Source organism: Moschus berezovskii, chromosome 27 (genome assembly GCF_049115385.1).
Source record: "Moschus berezovskii isolate FMDL1 chromosome 27, NW_MosBer_1.0, whole genome shotgun sequence".
In the NCBI taxonomy this organism is placed as follows: Eukaryota; Metazoa; Chordata; class Mammalia; order Artiodactyla; family Moschidae; genus Moschus; species Moschus berezovskii.
Genome location: NC_142486.1, coordinates 40,571,160 through 40,591,126, shown reverse-complemented (window position 1 = coordinate 40,591,126; position 19,967 = coordinate 40,571,160). Strand labels below are relative to the sequence as shown.

Here is a 19,967-nt window from a genome sequence, read left to right as displayed (position 1 = left end):
GGATGTGGTCCTGTTGGTGACTGCTTCCCCCTGCCAAGAACAGGCAAGCCCCCCACTTGCCCCAATATGCAACCCCCCGTCAAAAAAAAGCCAGGCAGCTCCGTTTTCTGCTGTTTATTGACAGCTGACAGTAGCTCCCTGCCCGGACCCCCCTCCCCACCTGCTAGCCCTGGTCCGGGCCACCCACTGCAGAGAGGCCAGGTGGATGACCAGGCCCACCCACCCGGGGACGTGTTAGCATGTGACTGCTGGGAGGGGCCCCACACACCCAGACACCACCTAGGCAGAACCCCTCCACCCACCCGAATCACAGTCGCTGGTTTTCGGCGTTTTTTAATTCTCTTTTTTAAGAAATGTCAAAGTTGTGCCCAACACACGTGGATCAGCAAACACGACAGAGGAGGCCAGTCAGTACTTTTTTGGAGTGGGGGAGGAGAGAGAAGGCGAGAATGGCCACATGATACGGCCTCAGACCACGAGCAGAGCGTCTGGGAACGGGAGCGGAGCGGGCTGGCTGCGTGGGCCCAGCTGGGGCCCTAGGGAGGGAGGGTTGGGCACACCCTCACACGCACCACACACAGCCTGGCATGCACGCCCTGCACCCACTGCTGTCACCCGGCCGACACACCCATGCTGTGCACACAGCTCCCTTGGAACCTAGGGGCACCCTCACACCAGCACTCCAGAGAGAGGCGGAGCCCTGCCCACTGTCTCCACCGCATGGAGGACACAGCCCAGCGGCGCGCAAGGCACATCCTTCAGGTTCTTCAGACGCAGATAAGTTAGGAGAGAGATCAGAGGGGAGGCCCTGGCGGAGCACAGACCCCTCCTCGGACCCCAGCCTCCCATTTGTGCTACTGGGCCAGGGATCTGGCCACTCTGGGACCGAGAGAGGAACGGATAAACAGACAGATGGCCAGGGCCTCTTGACAGCTTTTGTCTTGAACTAGACTCCAGCATCCTTACAGTTGGTAAATGGTTTTCTATAGAATCAATAATATTTTTTTCTTTCTTTAAATATATATTTGTTAAAGTTATACCTTTTTGTATCTCTGGGGAAATCTGCCTTAGCTCATTCCCAATAAATTAATACTCTTCGATAGCTTATATTCTGGGGGGGGGTTGCTGTGGGGCAGGGGGCCCAACTCAGCCCCTTGTGCTGCGCAGGAGCGGCTGGCGGAGGTCCCCATCGGGCAGTTCTGTGCTGGGCATAGGCCTGTGCTCTGCCCCAGACTGGGGAGGGGGCTACAGCGGCTGCCCGCTGCCCCCCAGGGTGGGCCCAACCCGGGCTCGGGGCGGGGGTTCAGGAGCGGCCCCTCCCGCACCAGGGCGGGTAGAGCCTGGCGGTGGGGGCAGGCGGCCCAGCAGTTATTGCACGGGGAGGGAGCAGCAGCATCTGACCAGAGCCCTTGGGTCCCCCGGCCAGGCAGTCTTCCGGGCTGGGCCCGGCGGCAGGAGTTGTGCTTGTGCGGGAGCCTCGCGCCCGGCCCCCTGCGCCCCGCCCTCGCGGCCCCGCCCGCCTGCCTGCTCACGCCGCGCCCAGAGGTGCCCATCCTGAGGTAAATGTCAGCGTGCGGGCCCGACGTGGGCAGCCGCGTCACTCCAGCATGGCGTCCAGCTGGTCGGCCAGGTCGTCAAACATGCTGCCAATGTCGTCCAGGATGCTGCCGGTGCTCTTCTCCTCCGCGGCCGAGGGGCTGCGGGCGGGCGCGGCTTAAGCAGGAGGGCCCGGGGCAGGGCGTCCCGCCCCTCCGCGCGAAGGCCGCCCCCTCGCGGACACCACGGCCCGCCTGCGGGGAGGGGCTGCCCCGGCCCAGCCCCGCCCATGCCGGCCCACGCCCCGCCCTGTTGGTAGGGCTAGCTCGAGACCACGCCCCCACGACGGCTGCCCCGCCCCACGCACGACCAGCCCCTCCCACCCCGCCCATGCTGGTCCCTCCCCGCAGTGTGGGGCGGGGCTAGCTCAAAGACCACGCCCCCCGGCGCGACTCGCTCCCTCCCTGACAGGGCAGCCTACAGGTGAGAGTCAGCTTCGGCCGCCCCTGGTCCTGCACCTACCGCGAGCCCTGCGCGTCCTCCTGACGGATTTTCTCTTCTACGGCTTGCAGCGCCGCCGCCAGGCACGCGCTCGTCTCCTCCAGCTTCTGCCGGGCGCTGTCCCCCGGCGAGGCGCCGTCGGGCGCGGCTGGGGGCCCTGTAGCCGCGGCGGCAGCGCGCGGCGGCTTGGCGGGCACGTGCAGCGCGGGCGCACCGGGCGACGGCGGCCTGGCGGGGCTGGCGCTCAGTGCGGGCGGCGTGCTGGCCGGCTTGGCGAGGGCGGCGGGTTGCTGGCGCGCCGGCGAGGGCGCGGGCGACGGGCTGGCACTGCCCGACTGCAGCCCAGCCGCAGCCTTGGCCGGCTTGGGCGCCGTGGGCGGTGGCGGCGGCTTGGGAGACACGGGCGGCGGCGTGCCATGCGCACGCTTCACCTCTGCGGGAAGGAGGAAACTCACACCGGGGTGGGAGGTCGCGCGGCGCGCGCGAATCGCGCGCTGCCCGTCCCGACCCAAGCCCTGCCGAAACACTGCCCAAGGGCCCTGCTTCGCAACCGGGAGCGAAAATAACGCCCTTTGCACTGCACGCCCGGGTTCAGCTGCAGCCCTCCGTGCCCCTCCGCCCTGGGTCTCCCTGAGGCTGTCGCGGGGGCGCTTCCCTATGCACACCTGTTTGGGTCACTGCTTCCAAACCCCGACCCATCCGCTCTCCACCTCCATCCCCTTCCATTGCTTGAATGTCACAGGGCCTTTGCACCTCTGATCTGTCTGGAAGCCTTTCCCCTCCCTCCCGTGCTGGGGTCACTCTACAGCCATATCAGAGTCCACCTGAGCCCTCCGGCCTCCTGGGCCTGTCCTCCTTCCACAGGTGCTGCTATTTATGCACCTGGGCCTCCTCCACTGAGGACCTAAAGACCACAACTGTCCCAGCTCTGGGCTGATGGGGTAGTCCAGGGGCGGCTGGATGAGGGGGTCTGAGGATACCTTCCCACCCCACTCCTCCTGGCCTTCATCAGATCCAAGAAGCGGAAAACCCTGCAGACCGTGGCATGGGGCCCCTCCCCAGCTGGCTTCCTGCACCTACCTGGGCTGCCGGGACCTGGCAGCGGCACCTTCTTGGAGGCAGGTGTGGGCGAGCCCTGGATCTTGGGCACGGGCTGAGCCAGAACAGGCTTGGGAGAGACAGGTGGCTTGGCCAGCTTCCGGGCATCGCTGTCCAGTGGGGGCAGCGGGGGCAGGTGCATGAGGTCAGAGGGTGGGGGCTCAGCAGGCGGGGGTGGCGGGGGCAGCTCTGGGGGCCCAGCCTGCTCAGAGGCCGGCCGGCGGCGCACAGTGCCCGTTCCATTCTGGTACACGGACAGCGGTGGTGGGGGAGGCTCAGGACCCGCCTCCCGCTCCTTGACCTTGGGCCGGCGCTTAACTGTGTCAGACTCAGTTAGGATGAACTTGACGTTCTCCTGCTGGCTTTGCTTGGCCCGGATGCGCCTCTTGAGGGTGGCACTGGCCTCCACCCTGGCTAGGGGTGGGCCCTCTGCACCCGCCTCGCCCTTGGCTGGACCTCGAGGCCGCTGCCGGGCAGCACCCTCTTCCACCAACTGGCCATGGTCTGCAGGCCCCGCTGGCTCTCCGGGACCCCGGCGAGCAGTGGCCAGGAGTCCTGTGACGGGCCCGCTGAGCGTGCGGCGCCGGTTCACCACCTCACCATCAGGTCCAATGGCCTCCTTGTGCTTCACTGAGGCCAGCACCGTGGCCACCCGGCCTGGCTCTGGGCTGGCAGGGTGAGGCATGGGGTGGCCCTCAGGGGGCCTACGGGCTGCCCGGCCGCCACCCCCGATGGATGACAGCTCAAGCATGGCTGCGATGCTCTTCACGCTGCCGGCACTTCCTGTGTCCACGCTGCCAGCCAGGTCACTGGCCCGCCGGCGCTGCGCCCGGACCCCCAGCCGGCCGTCCTCAGCCCTGGCCCCCTCGGTCTCTGCGTCTGGTGCTGGCTCATCGGCCAGGTTAGCGCTGGCCATGGCGGAGCTAGAGCGCTTGGGCGGGGGTGGGGGCGGCCCCTTCTTCCGCGGCCGCACAGCAAAGGACTGGCTGCGGTTGACGTTCTTATCTGCCCCGGTGGGCGCCCGCACTGAGTGGCTGCGGCCCACGCGCCGCTGGACCGTGGCATAGGGCCCAGCAGCGGCTGGCACCAGCAGCTCGTCCCGCTCCGGCTCGCTGTCGGACGCTGCATAGCGATTCAGGCTATGGGCACGCTTCTTGGGCCTCCCTGGCTCCGCGTCGGCCTCGGGCGGCAGGCACAGCGTGGGCACCGGCGTGGGCGCGGCTGCGGGCGCAGGCCCTGGGGCAGCTGGCCCGGCCTCGCTCTCCACCGGTTGGGGCAGCACATAGGCGAAGCCGCGGTGAGTGGGTGACTGAGGCAGCGAGCGGGGGGACATGGGGCGCTCCGTGGGCGGCAGTAGCTGAGGGGTGGGCTTCACCTTGGCTGTGGCTGGCGCTGGGCCATGAGGCCCCCCCAGGGCCTGTGGGGAGCTTGGCCGGGGTTTTGTGGGTGTCTGGGGGGGCGTGAAGTGGCTGGCCCCTGGCGGCAGGACCTGCCGAGGCTTGCCAGGCACTGGGGGCACGCTGGCCCGCTTGACACTGTGGCCGTGGCGGCTGGGCCGGGCCTCCTTGGGGGGTGTGCCGGGGGCTGGCCCCTCATCCAGCAGGTACTCTTGGCTCCGTGACAGGGGGCTGCTGGGCCCCGGGGGCCCATCGCCCAGCAGCTCCTGGGAGCTGCTCATGTGCCGCGCCCTCCCCCCCAGGCTGGGCTCCTGCCGCCCCGAGGCCCTCGGGGTGGGCGGCAGGTGGTTGGCGGGCTTCTCAGCCGGGGCGGTGGCAGCGGCAGCCCCTTCAGCTGGGCCGGTCATGGCCGCCTGCAGCTCCCCGCTGAGCTCGCTGTCCTGGAAGGTGGTCATCTTCGGAGACTGGCAGTCAGCCGGGGCAGGCTCGGGGGGGGGTGGCGACTCAATGGCCATCACCTCCAGCGACTGCGGTGCCTTCCGGCGCAGGGGTCCCCCCTCATACTTGGCATACTCTGCCTTCTGCAGCTCCGCCAGCTTCCGCACGGCCAGCATCAGCTTCTTCTGGTGGCCTGAGTGGGGGCGGGGCGCAGGTCAGGCCCGGGAGCACACGGAGGACAGGTCACGGCGGGGGCGGGGCAGGGCCTCACCCAGCTTGGTGATGCCGATCTCCTGAAGGTCCTCCCAGGTGATGTCGGTGATGAAGTCAATGTTCTCGTAGCCGTTGTCCACCAGGACCTTGTAGTACTGCGCCAGGCCAATCATGGACAGCCACACGGCCAGGTTCGCCTGTGGGGCAGGGGACACAGAGGGCAGCCCGAGCTGGCTGCCCATACCCTGCCTGCCGCTCGGAGCTGGTGGAGAGGTGGGCACCGGGCCAGCCCAGCACAGAGAGACGGAAGGACAAATGGACAGGCCGGAGGGGTCAGCACAGCCTTGACAGCACAGCCAAGGCCAGCTCACACACACGTGCAGACACAGGCAAACACACACAGAGGCGTGACCCTCTCTGCAGGATACCCTCAGGGGGAGGGGGAGGAAAGTGCTTCCTCACCTGCCTGGCAGGCCAGGCAGCCCTAGGGACAGCACCCACGTGGACACACCTCACGCATCACGGACGCAGACACACAGCACCACCGACCAGCAACGTGTATACGCATAGCCTGCACCCCAGTCATCCATGGCACTGACACCCCTGAGTCACACTCATGCCCTCTCACCATTTCCCTACCATCCTCAGGCACACGTCACACAGCCTTGTCACATGCGTGTGCAAGTATCCGTGATGGTGTTCACCCAGAACCAGCCGATGGCCCCCTGACCGGGATCCACCTGTCCACACTCCCAGCTGGACGTCACTCACACACCAACACAGCACACTCGGTCACCGCCTGGGTGCGCAAGCAGAGTGAAGCCCCCGGGACCCGGGCGTGCTGGCTGGGAAGACCCCTGAGCCACGGACTGAGTGGGGCGAGGCAGGCAGCGTGGGTGAGCGTGCACCCGCCTGTCCCACCCCGGGGGCCCTCGGTGGCCGCAGCATCTCCCTCCTGGACTGTAGGAGCCAGAAGCCCAGAGAGGCAGGTGGGACAGGTCCCAGGCCCCCCTCTCCCAGCCTGGAGCCTGTGCCTCTGCAGGGCACCTGTGCATGACAGCGTTGGCTGAGGCCAGTGTGGCCGTCAGTGGGCACTTGGCATGTGTTCAGTGCACGCGTGCGGTCTGCGTGCTGAGGCCTGTGCTCACACACGCCCTCCCCATGCACATGCCTGGGTGTGTGCCTGGGTGCATGGCAGCCCCCTGTGGTGTCGGGTGGGCGTGCAATGGGCAGCACTGTGGGGCACCGGGTGGTGCCAACATCCCTGAGTGGCAAGTGTGTAGTAGAGACGGGGACGCTATAGGCTCCAGGCTCCCCTTGCCTGAACAGCCCTCAGAGGAGGTCACCCCGGCCCCTGCCTGGGGAGACTGGCCCCGGGGCCCTGATGGACGAACAGAGGCCACCCTCTGCTGTCCTCTCCCTGGGCTCCCCAGAAGGCAGGGGAGGGCCGTGGCTATCTGTCCGTCTGTCGGTCTGCCCCTCCTGGGCTTGGCCACCAGGGTGCAGGGGGCCTTACAGGTTTGTGCTCGGGCAGCCAGTCGGGAAGGCTCAGGCCGCTGATCTCCGCGGTGATCTTCTTCCGGTGGCCGGGCTTGGTGACCCCGATGGCCGTGAGGTCCTAGGTGGAGGAGACGCCTGTTAGCCGGAGGCTGGGGGGCCATCTCCGGGCCAGCTGGTGGGCAGCCTTCTGGGCAGCTCACCTCGGGGGTCATGCGGCTGATGGTGGGCAGGTCATAGCCGGCACTGATGAAGTTGGGGGCGTAGAGCTGCAGCTGGAACGTGGCAAGCCACTGGCTGACAGCCTCGGCGCCCTGGAAGACACAAGGCACCCGCTGCAGCCTCGCCCACCCGCCCCCCGGCCAGGCGTGCACCCAGCCACCGCAACGCCTCCTTCTCTGCTCAGCCGAAGACCACGTGGCGCGAGCTGCCATCCGCTGGGCCGTCAGCCTGGCCAGGTGCTCCTCCCTCTGAGTCCGGGGCTCTGCCGTCTCCGCATCGTCCCACGCGTCGGCCACCTGCTGTGATCTCCACCAGGAGGGTCCCGCCGCTGTCCACATCACAGGCCTCCCCGACCGCCCCCCTTTCCTGGACCAGGGCTGCCCTGCCGTGTGGCCCGCGACAAGGGCTCTGGGAACGGGGCTTCAGGAGGGGCCACTAACTGCTGCCCCAACGTGGGAGGTGGGCTCTGCCCGGGGGACGCAGGAGGACTCAGCCAGCAGCTCACGCCCGCCCTAGCGCACAGGTGCACGCACGTGGACCCAGCTCACCCCCACACACGCTTCCACTCATCTCGCACCCACGCCCTCTACACGCACACACAGGCGCACCCGTGCCCAGACCACAGTCAGACCAGCCACACACAACACACTCCCCACTCGCCTCACGCTGTGTCAGACTTTTAGACACACTGGCTTACGTGCACAGCCTGAACAAGAGACAACAGCTACGCACACAGACTGACAGACCAACAAAAGGATGGGCCTGGCCTGTCGAGGGTACAGCCGTGCTGTGGCCCAGCCAGGCGGGCTTCCCCGGCCCCGCCCCTGCAGCCGCCCCGGCCCTGTACCTTGCCCTCAGACGCCGCCTCCAGCTTCTTGGGTGGCTGCTCCCCATAGCCCGTCCCCGTGTGGGCCGCTGGAGGCTGGGCCCGGGTCACACCTAGGGACAAGAGGGTGAGGAGGGGCGAGGGCTGCCCAGGGGGCTACCTCTGTGCCCAGCCAGCAGCATCTTGTCCCTGCCCTTACCTGCAGGGCCCTCCGGAGGCTTGACAGGGCTGTCCCCAGGGCTGGAGTCGGACACCGGCTTCTGGGAGAGCACTGTTGCCAGGAGCTAGAACCCAGACAGGCTGGCTGGCCAGTGCTGCTCCAGACCCAGGCACCCCAGCCCTGCCGCCACCCCACCTACCTTGACCCCTTCAGAGCCCGCGTGCAGGGCGTGGCCCCCGCTGCTCCGGCCCCCAGCTGTGCTGCTCAAGCTGCTGCTGCGGTCCCCGCCTGCCCACAGGACAGAACAATGTCAGCTGTCGCCCACCCCACCCCGCCCCACTGCCTCCCGCTGAGGCCCCCACCCACCTGCAAAAGGCTTCCTCAGCACCCAGATCTCTTCGGGGGGCACAGCGGGCCCCACGGAACTGCCTCCCTGGGGTGGGCTTGGTTCGGCACCTGCTCGGGGACCTGCAGGTGGAGCACAGCTGCCCTGAGCCCTGGACCAGCTCCAGGGCCTGTGCAGAGCAGAGGCCAGACACGCACACACACATGCACGCGTACATACACTCACGTGCACAGACACATGCACACACAGAGACACGTGCACAGAGATGCACATATGCACACATGCACACACAGAGACACGTGCACAGAGATGCACATATGCACACATGCACACACAGAGACACGTGCACAGAGATGCACATATGCACACATGCACACAGAGACACGTGCACAGAGATGCACATATGCACACATGCACACACAGAGACACGTGCACAGAGATGCACATATGCACACATGCACACACAGAGACACATGCACACAGAGAGACACACACACGTGTGCACACACGCGCACACAAGCCGGGAGGCTCAACGCCAGCTCCTCCTGCCCCAGATGTCTCCAAAGAGCTGAGACCCTCAGAAGACCCCTCCCAACCCTGGACACTGGTGAGCAGGAGAGCACGGCAGAGCAGGGTGCAGGCCAGGCTATTCTTCCAGTGGCCCTGTATGTGGGGGTGGGGGTTTGCAGAAGGGTACAAACCCCTCTGACAGGGGAGCAGGGGGAGGAGGTCCCCAGGAGCCTGGGGCCAGGGCACTTGATGACCTTGGGTGGACTGACCACACCTCCTAGCTGGCCCCCCTCTGCCCTCTCACCGGCCTGTCAACCTCCATGTTCTCTTTACAGGGTAGGCCTGTCACACCCATACCCCATCTGAAGCCATTCCACAGCCCTGTGGCCTCCTCCTATGTCCCTTGCTCTGTCACCAAGTCAGCTACCCTGGGATTCTCTGGACCCTTGCACAGGTCACACTCTGTCCTGCCTGAGTGTCTGCATGTGTGGTTCCCGCTGCCCCAAAGGCACTGCCTGCAGCCTGCCCCCTCCCACTTCTCAGGGCCTTGTCCATCCACTGCCTGAAGCGTGCCTCCATCTACAATGTCTGGGTCACTGGTCGGCACATTTCCCTCCATGCTGACTTCACTGTCCTGTGCTCCCCTCCCCCCAGGGCAAGCTCCTTGAGAGCAGGGATGAGGCCATTTGGGTGACCATCTATTCCTCGAGCCTGGCGTGCAGTTTCTGCTGAATCAATGGAGGACCGGGCCTGGGGACACGGATAAGAGAGCTGGCAGGACAAAGCCCAGACCTCACACCCAGTGACGGCAGGAGCTCCTGGCCCCAGCCCACCCTGCAGCACACCATGCGCGTGCTTCCATCTGGCCACGAGCCCTGGCCTGGGCTGGACTTGCCTGCTCGCTTGACGATGGCCTCGCCCAGGGAAGACGGGAAGTAGCCCACACGGTCATTGCCTGTCCTGTTGTCATGGATACAGCCCTTCCAGCGGCCATCTGGGTGCTGCTCAAGGACCTGGCCAGACAAGGTGAGGGGAGCACGCTCAGGGGGACACCCCTCAGGGTCCAGTGTATAAGGTGAGGGGAGCACGCTCGGGGGGACTCCCCTCGGGGTCCAGTGTATAAGGTGAGGGGAGCACGCTCGGGGGGACTCCCCTCGGGGTCCAGTGTATAAGGTGAGGGGAGCACGCTCGGGGGGACTCCCCTCGGGGTCCAGTGTATAAGGTGAGGGGAGCACGCTCGGGGGGACTCCCCTCGGGGTCCAGTGTATAAGGTGAGGGGAGCACGTGCTTGGGGGGACTCCCCTTGAGGTCAAGTGGATGGGTGGCCTGGGCCTCCCCAGGTCTTGCCAGGTGTTGGGAGCAGCACCCCAGGCCCCTCTCAGCCCTGCTCCAGCAGCCCCAACCGTCCTTACTGTGATGATGTCCCCAGCTTTCACGTTGAGGCTGGTCAGGTCGTAGTTGTTGCAGTAATCCTTGGTCGCCCGGACCTGCAGGGCCGCCGAGGCCTCTGGGGACACAGGAGGTGGCAGACCCCCCGGTCCTGTGAGCCGGCCCTGCCCCAGCCCCACCCCGGCCCCCCGGCCCTGCCCAGGCCCACCTCGTAGCAGCTGCTTGATCTCCTTGCTGGCCTGGGAGGTGGTGAACTGATGCACGATGTCCAGGGCGGTCTGGCTGTACGTGTTCCTCACGTGGGCATTGATCCCGTTCTGCGCATGCCAGAGAGCGAGGCCTGTCAGGAGCCCCCTCCACCCTCGCCCAACCCCTGCGCCCCCCACCCCGGCCCCCAACTCACATCCAGCAGCAGCCGAACCACCTCTGTCTTCCCGCAGAGCGCGGCCTCGTGCAGGGCAGTGCCGGACTTGGTCTGGCGGTTAATGTCGATGCCAGCTTGGAGCAGCAGTCTGGCGGGGCAGCAGGGGGAGCAGCAGGGCCTTGCACGGGAGTCCACTGGCCCGGCACCCCGAATCGGCCTCCGACTCCTGGGGGCCCAGAATGAGCCAACCCGACCCCACCTCCCCGACCCCACCTCCCCGACAAGATGGCCTCCGCCAGTGACTGGGAACTTGTGGGAATCCCCCTTCCGGTGCAAACCCTTCACATCCTGGTCTCGTCTCATTCCAGGACAAGCAGTGCTGCAATGCGCACTTTGAACCAGGGGAAACAGAGGCTCAGAGATGCCGAGAGTTGCCGCAGGGCCACCCGGCAGGTGGCACAGGCTGGGGGGCTGTAGAAGCCCACTCCCCAGCCCCCACTGGGGCATCCTCTACGGGGGCGGCTGGAGGCATCCCTTGTACCGGAGGCCTGACAACATCCCCATGGCTCCCCGGCCGCTCTGGTCTTACTGCCAAGCCAGGAGCAGGCATCCCAAGGTGGGGAGCCCCTCACCCCGGCCATACCTGATGATGTCGATGTGGCCATTCTTGGCCGCCAGGTGCAGGGGGCTGGTGCCGTTGGGGTCGGTGGTGTCCCCCGGCCGGGGTTCCAGCAAGGCCGTACACATGTTGCTGCTCAGAAGCAGCTGGACCACCTGGAGGGAAGGGTGAAGAGTAGGGGGCCCGAGAAACAGGGTGGGGGCCCCCCAGGAGAAGAAGAAAGAGCAGGTGGCGTCGTACTCAGTTCCCCAGGGAGACTTACCCCGACACGGCCAAATTCACAGGCCAGGTCCAGGGGCGTCTTGCCCGAGTTGTCCACCATGCAGGGGTTGGACTGGTGCTGCAGCAGCATTTCGGACTGCAGGGACCACAGGCGCGGTCAGGCCTGGGGGCGTCTGTCCGGCTCCTGCTGCCCCGGGCGCCCTGTCGCCCCCAGGGGCAGTCCTTACCACATCATAGTGACCGTGCTGGGCCGCCAAGTGCAGAGGGATGTGGCCCTCATCAGATGGGATGTTCACCGCCGAGCCTGCCTTCAGCACCAGCTTCATGGGCTCCTTCCGGCCCTGCCAAGCCGCGTAGTGCAGAGGCCTCATGCCTGAGGGGGTGGACGGGGGAAGGTGGGAGCTGGAGCTAGACCCTGACCCTGACCAAAACCCTGACCCTCCAGGATGCTGACCCCACCTCGACCCAGACCAGGACCCCGGGCTGACCTCAGTTGAGGGACCACCGAGGCCTCCAGGGTCCCCAAGCTCTGACCTTAAACCCCGTGCCCCTGGCTCCAAGATCCCTGGTCTTTACTGTCCACCTCCATCACTAAATTACAAGCTCCAAGAGGACACTGGTTTTTATCCACTTTGCTCACTGCCATGTCCTGCATGGCAGGCCTTGCCTTTGTTGTCCTTGATGTCCACAGCAGCCTGGGCCTCTAGCAGCAAGGTGATCAGCTCTGTGTTGCCATTCAGGGCCGCGTGGTGCAGGGCTGAAAAGCTGCAATGGGTGATGGACACATGTGGGCAGGTGCTGGACACCCCCCCTGCCCTAGGAGTCCCTGACCCCCACACCAGACTGATGCCTCCCCGGGCTCAGAACTCACCCATCAGGGTCTTGGAAATTGACATTGATCTTCTTGGTGGAGCCCAGGAGCTCTGCGGAAGGGAGGAGATACGGTGAAGGAGGCCCACCTGGGGCCCAGCCCCCTCTAGGCAGCCCGAGAGCAGCTGGCTAGCTCCCTGGCAGGCTCAGAGCCAAAGCTATCTAGGTCTTCAGTCTAGAAGGGTTCATTTATTCAGCTCTGTTCCCTGCACCCAGCACCAGGTACCAGCTTTCAGACCTCGGTTTCTCACTGAACTGAGATGCTGGGAGGTTTCCCCGGGCCAGGACCTGTCTGAGAGGCCAGGGCTGGGCGCCCACACAGGCGCACACATGTGCACACGAAGCCCTCCCTGGGGACGCCGCCTGAGCCCCTGCCAATGGTGGGAGGGAGAAAGCCAGCCCAATCTGTCTCTCAGAAGGGCCCAGATGGGCCCGGGGGCGGCCTGCCACACCCGGAAACAGGGGTATCTCTGGGGGAGAGCCGCCCTTCCAGGGTGCAGCCTCCCCCAGCTCCAGCCCCAGGCCTGGTCAGTGTGGATGCACCCCATCCATTCAGGCGGGAAGGGGAGGCTGACAAGTGGGACCGTGCCGCTGGGCAGCCACGTGATAGTGACCCCCTCATCGGTCTGCCTGAAGCCCGCGGGGCTCTGGCCCTCCCTCGGACGCCCCGGTCTCCTCCACAGTCCTGGCTTCCACCGAGCGCTGGCCAGAGGAGCGGAGCCCACCGATGCCCTCCCCACGGGCTCAGGTCCAGCCGGACTCGGGCCAATCCCCTGCCTGTCTGGGCCGTGGTTACATAACCCATTTGTGGGTCAGTCACTCTGTGAGGGAGGGGCTGGCAGGACAGAAGCCCCTTTGTCCAAGCCCAGGACAGGGATGGGGGCGGAAGCCCGAGGGAGTCGGGGCCCAGAGGGGCTGCTGCAGGGCTCTCTTGGTGACCCACAGCAGCCCCAGCCACCCTGGCTGCGGTTCTCAGCTGCTGGACGTGGGGTGTGAGGCCCCCCACAAGGCCCGCAGAGTTGGACGGGCCTCTGCCCCTTACTAGCCCTGTGGCCTGGGCTGTGAGCTCAGAGGGTCTAACGGGCCAGCCTCGCAGGTCCAAGGGCTCAGCACGTGGCCGTTGCTGACACAGCTCCACAGGGATCCTCCCCATCCTCCCCAGGGAGGGGCTTCTCCCGGCCAATAGCCCAAGAGCAGAGGCTCCAGGACCAGTGGCATCTCCACCCCTGCCCCTGCCCCTGCTCAGACATGTGGCTGATGCTGAAGTCTATCTAAGATTGCACCAATGCAGCTGCTGGTGGTCCAGGGCAAAACCTTGGAGGCAGCCCTGGGTCCTTATATCTTCATCTGTAAATCCTGTGGGCTCTGCCTTTAGAACCCTTTTACAGCATGCCCGGAATCCTATCCTTTCTTGGTACCAACATCCCCACCCTGGGCCAGGTCAGCATCTCTCGAAGGACCACAGCCACCTCCTCTCCACTGGCCTCCCCGCTTCCAGCCTGCCTCCTCCAGTCCGCCCTCCACACCCACTGAGGTTGGTGGGGCCCCCTGAGGACATGAGTCTGATCCTGCTGCTCCCGTCTCAGTGGGGTTAGAGGCCGAAGCCGGACACACTTGCCCCTCACCCCTGTTCCAGTCACCTGAGCCTCCTTGACGGCACTCCATCACACCTGCCTCTGCTGCCACAGGGCCTTTGCACAAGCTGTGTATGTGGAGGGGCAGGCATTATTCTTCCCTCTTCCCACGACTCCCTCTTCATAGCCTCCAGGCCTTTATTCAAGACCTGCTTGTCAAAGCTTCCTCACTCCCCTCTAAAATGGTAATTATCTGGGAGTTCTCTGAGAGTCCAGTGGTTAGGATTCAGGCCCAGGTCCAGTCCTTGGTTGGGGAACTAGGGATTCTGCAAGCCATGAGGCGTGGTCAAGTAATTTTAAAAATTGTTTGTGTTCTGTTGCTCAGTCATGTCCTACTCTTTGCAACCCCATGGACTGCAGAACGCCAGGCTTCCCTGTCCTTTGCTATCTCCTGGAGCTTGCTCAAACTCATGTCCTTTGAGATGGTGATGCCATCCAGCCATCCCACCCTCTGTCGCCCCCTTCTCCTGCCCTCCGTCTTTCCCAGCGTCAGGGTCCTTCCCAGTGAATAAATAAAATGGTGACCCCCATCCCATCCCATGCCTGTTGTCTTTCTCGCTTTAACTCCCATAACACCGCTTATCTTGTTTATTGTCCACCTCTGTCACTACGTTACAAGCTCCAAGAAGACAATGGTTTTTATCTACTTTGCCCACTGCCATATCCTTTCAGCTAACACAGTGCTGGGCACACTCGCGGCGCTCAGTGCCCGGTGACTGAACTGAACCCTCTTCCCACATATTCCGTCCACCTGCCAGGCCCGGCTTCAAGCGTGAGACCCATGCAGCCACTCAAGAGGAGCCCCGCGCTGGGTGGACGCGCTGCTGCCGCCGTCTAAAAACTGTTGTCTTTTGGACAAGGCAGCCCGCCTTTTCGTCCTGCACTGGGCTCTGTGAACTATGCAGTTGGGCTGGCCGCAGTCCCTGCTGCGAAGCTGAAGGGAGCCCAGGCGTTGGTGGCCCACTAGGGACCCCCGCCACACTCAGGGCCGTGCTTCGCACCTTCTCCCACCAGAAGGCTCTGCCCAACTCTAATGGTGCTGCCCCTGCGCCCTTAGTTTCAGTGCAGCCAGGCTCAGCTTCTCCCCAGAGCCTCCCCAGGCCAGCTCACTCTCCCTCCCACAGCGGGCACTCAGGCAGCTGCTCCAGGAGCTCCGAGCAGAGGCGGAGGCCCAGCCACGCCCTCAGGTGCTGAGGTCTCGGAGGGGCTGGAGGTCAAGGCCCCGAAGTGACACACACTGGTTGGGGGGGGCGTCTGCATCCGGAAGGGGACCACCCCCCACAGGAGGAGGGGGCTTCCTGTAAGGTCATCTCCCCCCTCCCTGGGCTGGTCTCCTCAAAGTGCTGGAACTGGATGTAGGTGCGCTTGAGGCCTTGGAGCACCCCCATGGGGACACTGGGCATCCAGGAAGCCCCCACAGTGGCAGCCTGCCTGGGGCTGGGGGCTGCACCTTGCGGAGACAGGTGTCCTGAGTGAAGCTGGTGCAGAGCAGGGCTGCCCGGGCCTGGGGGCGGTGGGCACAGAGTGGAAGGTCCCAGGAACTCCTCGCCCTTCCCACGAGGCACCCGAGTCCTACGGCTCACCACCGGTCACAGGGCAGGCACCTGGCCCCTGACACCCAGAACTCGGCTCTCCTGTGGCCCCCACCTCTAATTGTTCTCCGGCGACCACCCCAACCTGGGAGGCCGGCTGCAAGCTCCAGCTGCAGAGGCCTTGGGGGAGACAACCCCAGACCCTCTTCTGCCCTGTCCTCGTGCCCTCCCTCCACCCCTCTGCCAAGGGCTCCTCCAGCCACAGAAGCCACGCACAGGCCACATCTGTGCCCTCCAGGGATGGGCCTCGGCCGCCTCTGCTCCCGCGTCAGCCTGGCTGTGCCCCGTGGTCTCCAGAAGGACGAGGCCCCCCACGCCCCCAGGGCAGGCAGCACGGAGCCAGGCACTGGAGGGCAGCTCTCGGTGGGCTAAGGTGGGCGAGCGCGGGAGCACCGGCCTGTGGTCTCCAGTGAATCTGAAACAAGGGGAGGCGGGCCCGGAGGAAGGACAGGGTGTCCTGCACCCCAGAAGGCCAGTCCCCGACCCCAGTAGTTTCCCTTCCGAGCAGAGCGGTCTCTTCCCTCCAAGGACGACTGCTAAGGCTGGCAGCCTGTGCATGTGAGCGGAGGCTCCCTTCAGGCGGGATGGGGGAGCCGCCAGAGCCTGGGGTGACGCTGGGGCGGGTGGGCTGAAGTGAAGGTGTCAGTGCCGGGAAGGGACTGCGGAAACAAAGGTCGTAGGAACACCTCTAGAGTTGGGGGGCCCCAGGGAGCATGGCTGGATGCCTTCAACCCCATGGCCCAAACTCCAGCTGTACTTTGCTGAATCAAAATACATCTTACTCCAAAGCAGGCCAGTGTTGCCATGACAACCGAGCTAATTCATGGAGGGATTTCTCCATCTGATTTATTACGCCCGCCCCTTGTGAGTCAGAGAGCCCAGATTCAGGGGCCAGGGCAGGTGTCTCTCCTACCTGGAGACCAAGCCATGCAGGGGCAAATGCAGAGATCCACGTGGGGACACGGGTGGAGGTAAAAGCCCCACACGTCCCCCCAGGGGCCAGAGTGGAAGAGAGGAGGAGTCCCCAAACCTGACGCCCTTCCTCCACGCACCCACCCTGGGCTGTCTAGGAAATGGCCACGGTGGCTCAGACAGTAAAGAATCCGCCTACAATACGGGAGACCCAGGTTCGATCCCTGGGTCGGGAGGATCCCCTGGAGAGGGGAATGGCAGCTCATTCCGGTATTCTTGCCCGGAGAATCCCACGGACAGAGAAGCCTGGGGGGCTACAGTCCATGGACTGGCAAAGAGTCTGACACGACTGAGTGACCAGCATTATCACTACTAGCTCTTCCTGAGAACACATGAAGGCCTGGGCTCCCTGCACATTCTCACTGTTCTTAAAACAAGGCTATGGGGCAGGGACCACCGAGGGTCCCATCCCACAGATGAGGAGACCCGAGCTGTCTGCACCCAAGGTTGGCTGGCCACTAGGTGGAAGTCTTTGCCTTGCTTTCACCTCTCATCCCTGCTCCTGTTTTTGAGGCTCAGCTAAGGCAGCCTCTGCCTGAAAGCCCTGCCTTTTGGGTCCCGAGGCCCTGAAGCCGGTCCTCAGTGGCAGCCTGTCCCTGGGCCCCAAGTACAGAAGGCAGAGCCGGCCCGTGCCTGTGAAGCATACAGGTGCAGCTCTCTAACTGCACAGGGCAGACAAGGAGTGGCCAGGCGGGGCTGCGGTGGGAGGGGTCCTCCTGGGGCTCAAGGAGCTGCCCCACAACTGCCCCAGGGGCCGTCTTAGTTCTCAGCATCTCGCCTGGAGAGAGGGGAGGGGGCTTCACCTGCTTACACACCGTCCCAGGGGACGGCATGGGGCGTGGGCCACCCAGACCCCACCTGCAACCCACAGGAGGCCGGCCGGTGCCCTCACAGGTGCCCTGACACACTGACACGGCCATACGTGCGCAGCCGCACACGCCCTTCCGTCCATCCCCAGCGTCCCGGGGGAGGCTCTGAGCTGAGCTGGGATGAGTGCTAGGATCAGGGCTCCAAGCTCCTAAGCGTCCCCTGGGGCGCCCACAGCCCCAGTTCAGGAAGGTCGGTGGGAGACCCCCTTCCCTCCCAGCCCCCTTTCCCAGCAGGGAAGCCAGAGAGGGCCAGGATGGCACCTGCCTGCAACTCAGCCTGCCTGGGGCTGGGCGACCTTGGGCCTCCGCTCCCCCACCGGTAAACGGCCCCCCGCCGGCCATGCCTGGGCAGCCACACCCCCAGCGTGGTCCTTCCCCCCCTCCCTGCCAAGCCTGTTATTAAACACGGGGTGGGGAGGGGTCTGACAGAGACTGTCGGCCTTGTAGTCGCCCCTCACTGCAAGGCGCCCCTCCTTCTCTCCATGGCGTTGCGGGGAAGCCGCCTCGCCCTTTAAAGGCCCAGCAGAGACCTCCAGCTGTCAGCCCGCAGCCCGGGAAGGGAGGGGATCGCAGGCGGGAGAGACCGATGCGAACGCCTGCGGCCAAGGAGGCGGATGCCGCCAGGTGCCCGCTGCAGGCTCGGGGTGACGGCCGGGGGCTCGAGGCCGCCCCTCCTTCAGCGCTGGCCGCGGGGGGCGCGGACCGAGGGTCCGGGCGCTGCTGGCCCCGCCCCGCCCCCCGGGACCCGAGAGCATCCCCCTCGGCGGCCGGCGCCGGGCGGGGTGGGGGGCTCGGCGCTGGAGACGGCCCCGGGGCGCGCCGCCGCTCCCGCCCGCCCCCCGCGCCCCCGCGCCCCCCGGACTCACTGGCCTTCCCGGGCCGCGGCCTCTGCAGCAGCCTCTGCGCGGTCCCCACGTCCTCCGCCTTCACCGCCTGCACCAGCTCCTGCTCCTTCCCCATGGCGCGGCCGGGGCCGCAGCGACGCGGCTGCGCTCCGTGCGCTCGGCGCGGCTCCGAGGCGGCGGCGGCGGCGGCCCCGCGGCACCGGCCGCCTCCTCCGCCCTCCCCCGCCGCCTCCTCCGCCGCCCGCTCCCCTCGCCGTCCTCGGGCTCGGGCTCGGGCTTGGGCTCCCGGCGCGGAGGGGGCGGGAGCGCGTCACGGGCGGGGGGCGGCCCGGGGGCGGGGGCCGGCGGCGGCGGGCGCGGGGCGGGGGCGCGGCACCTGGCGCCGCCTCCCGGACGCCTGGGTCCCCCTCCTGCGGCCGCTGACCTCGGTGCGCCCGCGCCGGCCGCGCGCCCGGCTCCTTGGCTCCGCCCCTACCTCCGGCTCAGTCCTCCCGAGACGCCCCCTCCCCACGTGCCGGCCGCGCGGCTTGGGCCTGGCCTCTGCGGACACCCCGCGGCCCGGGCGATGGCCGGGGGACTGGCCGCTGAGCCCCAACTCGGGGGCGACGCCAGGCACAGCCCGAGAGCCTTGCAGAGGCTGCGGGACCCGCGGGGGGAGGGACTCCGGCAGTGGGCGGGCGGGGACCCGGGCACCGAGAGACCCGGGCACCGGGCGCGGGAGCCGGGCCGCCAGAGGCTGTCAGACATTTCTGGCCCGTGGTTCCCGTGGGAGGTGTCGAGGGACTGTGAAGAGGAATCTCCCAGTAATGAATTCGGTGTCAGGGAACCCGCACACCCCCTGCCCCGCAACTGCACCTTCGCGCCCTGCTGTCTCAGGCTCTGTACACAAACAATGCTCCGCGACCCCCGCCCCCGCCTCAGTCTGAACCCCAACCTCAGTGCACCTGCCCAGCATCAGCTGGGGTTCAGCCCCCTACCCCTACCACTAAGAGGGACTGGATTCCCTCATCCCCAGCGCCGAGTGGGATGTAACTCTTCATCCACAAGCCTGGGGGACTTCAATACCCCCACCCCCAGCTCCAGTGGGGTCACAGCCCTGCCCAGCAGCAACCTGAACCCCCACACAAGCCTGCTTACCCCCCAGCCTCAGGCCACAGCTTCTGACAGCCCCCCACTCCCCGTACACACACACACACACAGGTCTCATCCCTCTGGCCTCAGCCTCCTCGGGGCCTCACCTTGTCATGGCTGCAGGATTCTAGAGACAGAGCGGCTCAGACTCTGTCCTCATTTGCAAGGACGAGCAGATCATCCCCCCTCCATGAAGCTTTGGAAAGGTTCACACACATGATGGCAGGACGCCCCTCTCCCACCCAGATCATCAAGCTGGTCCAGGAAGAAGGCGGCCAGAGGGTGGAAAAGGGTGAGCAGCAGGCACTGGGATTCTCTGATCTGGGCAGCCGGTCAGTCCCCTCCGTAGGGTCTCCCATGAAGTTAGGGAGCAAGCCGATGTCTTACGTCCACGGGGGTCCCTAAACACAAGGGCCCTTCCCCCCACCCTTTATGGTTACCAATTCCTGGGCACCTGCTGTGTCTGGCACTGTGCTGGTCACTTCATAGGTGAACCTGGACTTACTGTACCCTTTTCACAGATGAAGATTCAAGTGAGGCTCAGAAAAGCCAAGTGACTCACCTGAGGTCCCAGAGTCTCCAGTTCATGAGTCTGAGATCTGAACCCACAACCGCCTCTGCATTTGTCCCAGTTCTCCCTCTTACCGGATTTGCTTTTCCAGTCACTTTGTCTTTCTGCGTCTTGATTCCCCCTCCGTAAAATAGGGAGTGATACC

At 65.7% G+C, this 19,967-nt stretch overlaps 1 protein-coding gene across 3 annotated transcripts; it reads right to left on the bottom strand.

Moving 5' to 3' along the window:
- Window positions 1-158: 158 nt before the first annotated feature.
- CASKIN1 (CASK interacting protein 1) lies at window positions 159-18,525 on the bottom strand. Of its 3 annotated transcripts, XM_055409214.2 has the most exons (20): window positions 18,142-18,525; window positions 12,210-12,261; window positions 12,006-12,103; window positions 11,566-11,711; window positions 11,379-11,474; window positions 11,141-11,271; window positions 10,537-10,645; window positions 10,342-10,450; window positions 10,157-10,251; window positions 9,640-9,757; window positions 8,255-8,356; window positions 8,088-8,176; window positions 7,928-8,012; window positions 7,750-7,841; window positions 6,884-6,994; window positions 6,700-6,801; window positions 5,242-5,380; window positions 3,118-5,163; window positions 2,059-2,470; window positions 159-1,697 (listed from the first exon to the last, which is right to left on the bottom strand). In XM_055409214.2, the coding sequence occupies exons 1-20, from the start codon at window positions 18,233-18,235 to the stop codon at window positions 1,598-1,600; spliced, it is 4,326 nt and encodes a 1,441-aa protein (XP_055265189.2). In that variant the 5' UTR covers window positions 18,236-18,525; the 3' UTR covers window positions 159-1,597. The 3 variants fall into 3 exon arrangements, with proteins under 3 accessions (XP_055265189.2, XP_088689451.1, XP_055265191.2); XM_088833325.1 differs by having other exon boundaries at window positions 10,157-10,450; XM_055409216.2 differs by lacking the exons at window positions 6,700-6,801; window positions 6,884-6,994.
- Window positions 18,526-19,967: the final 1,442 nt, after the last annotated feature.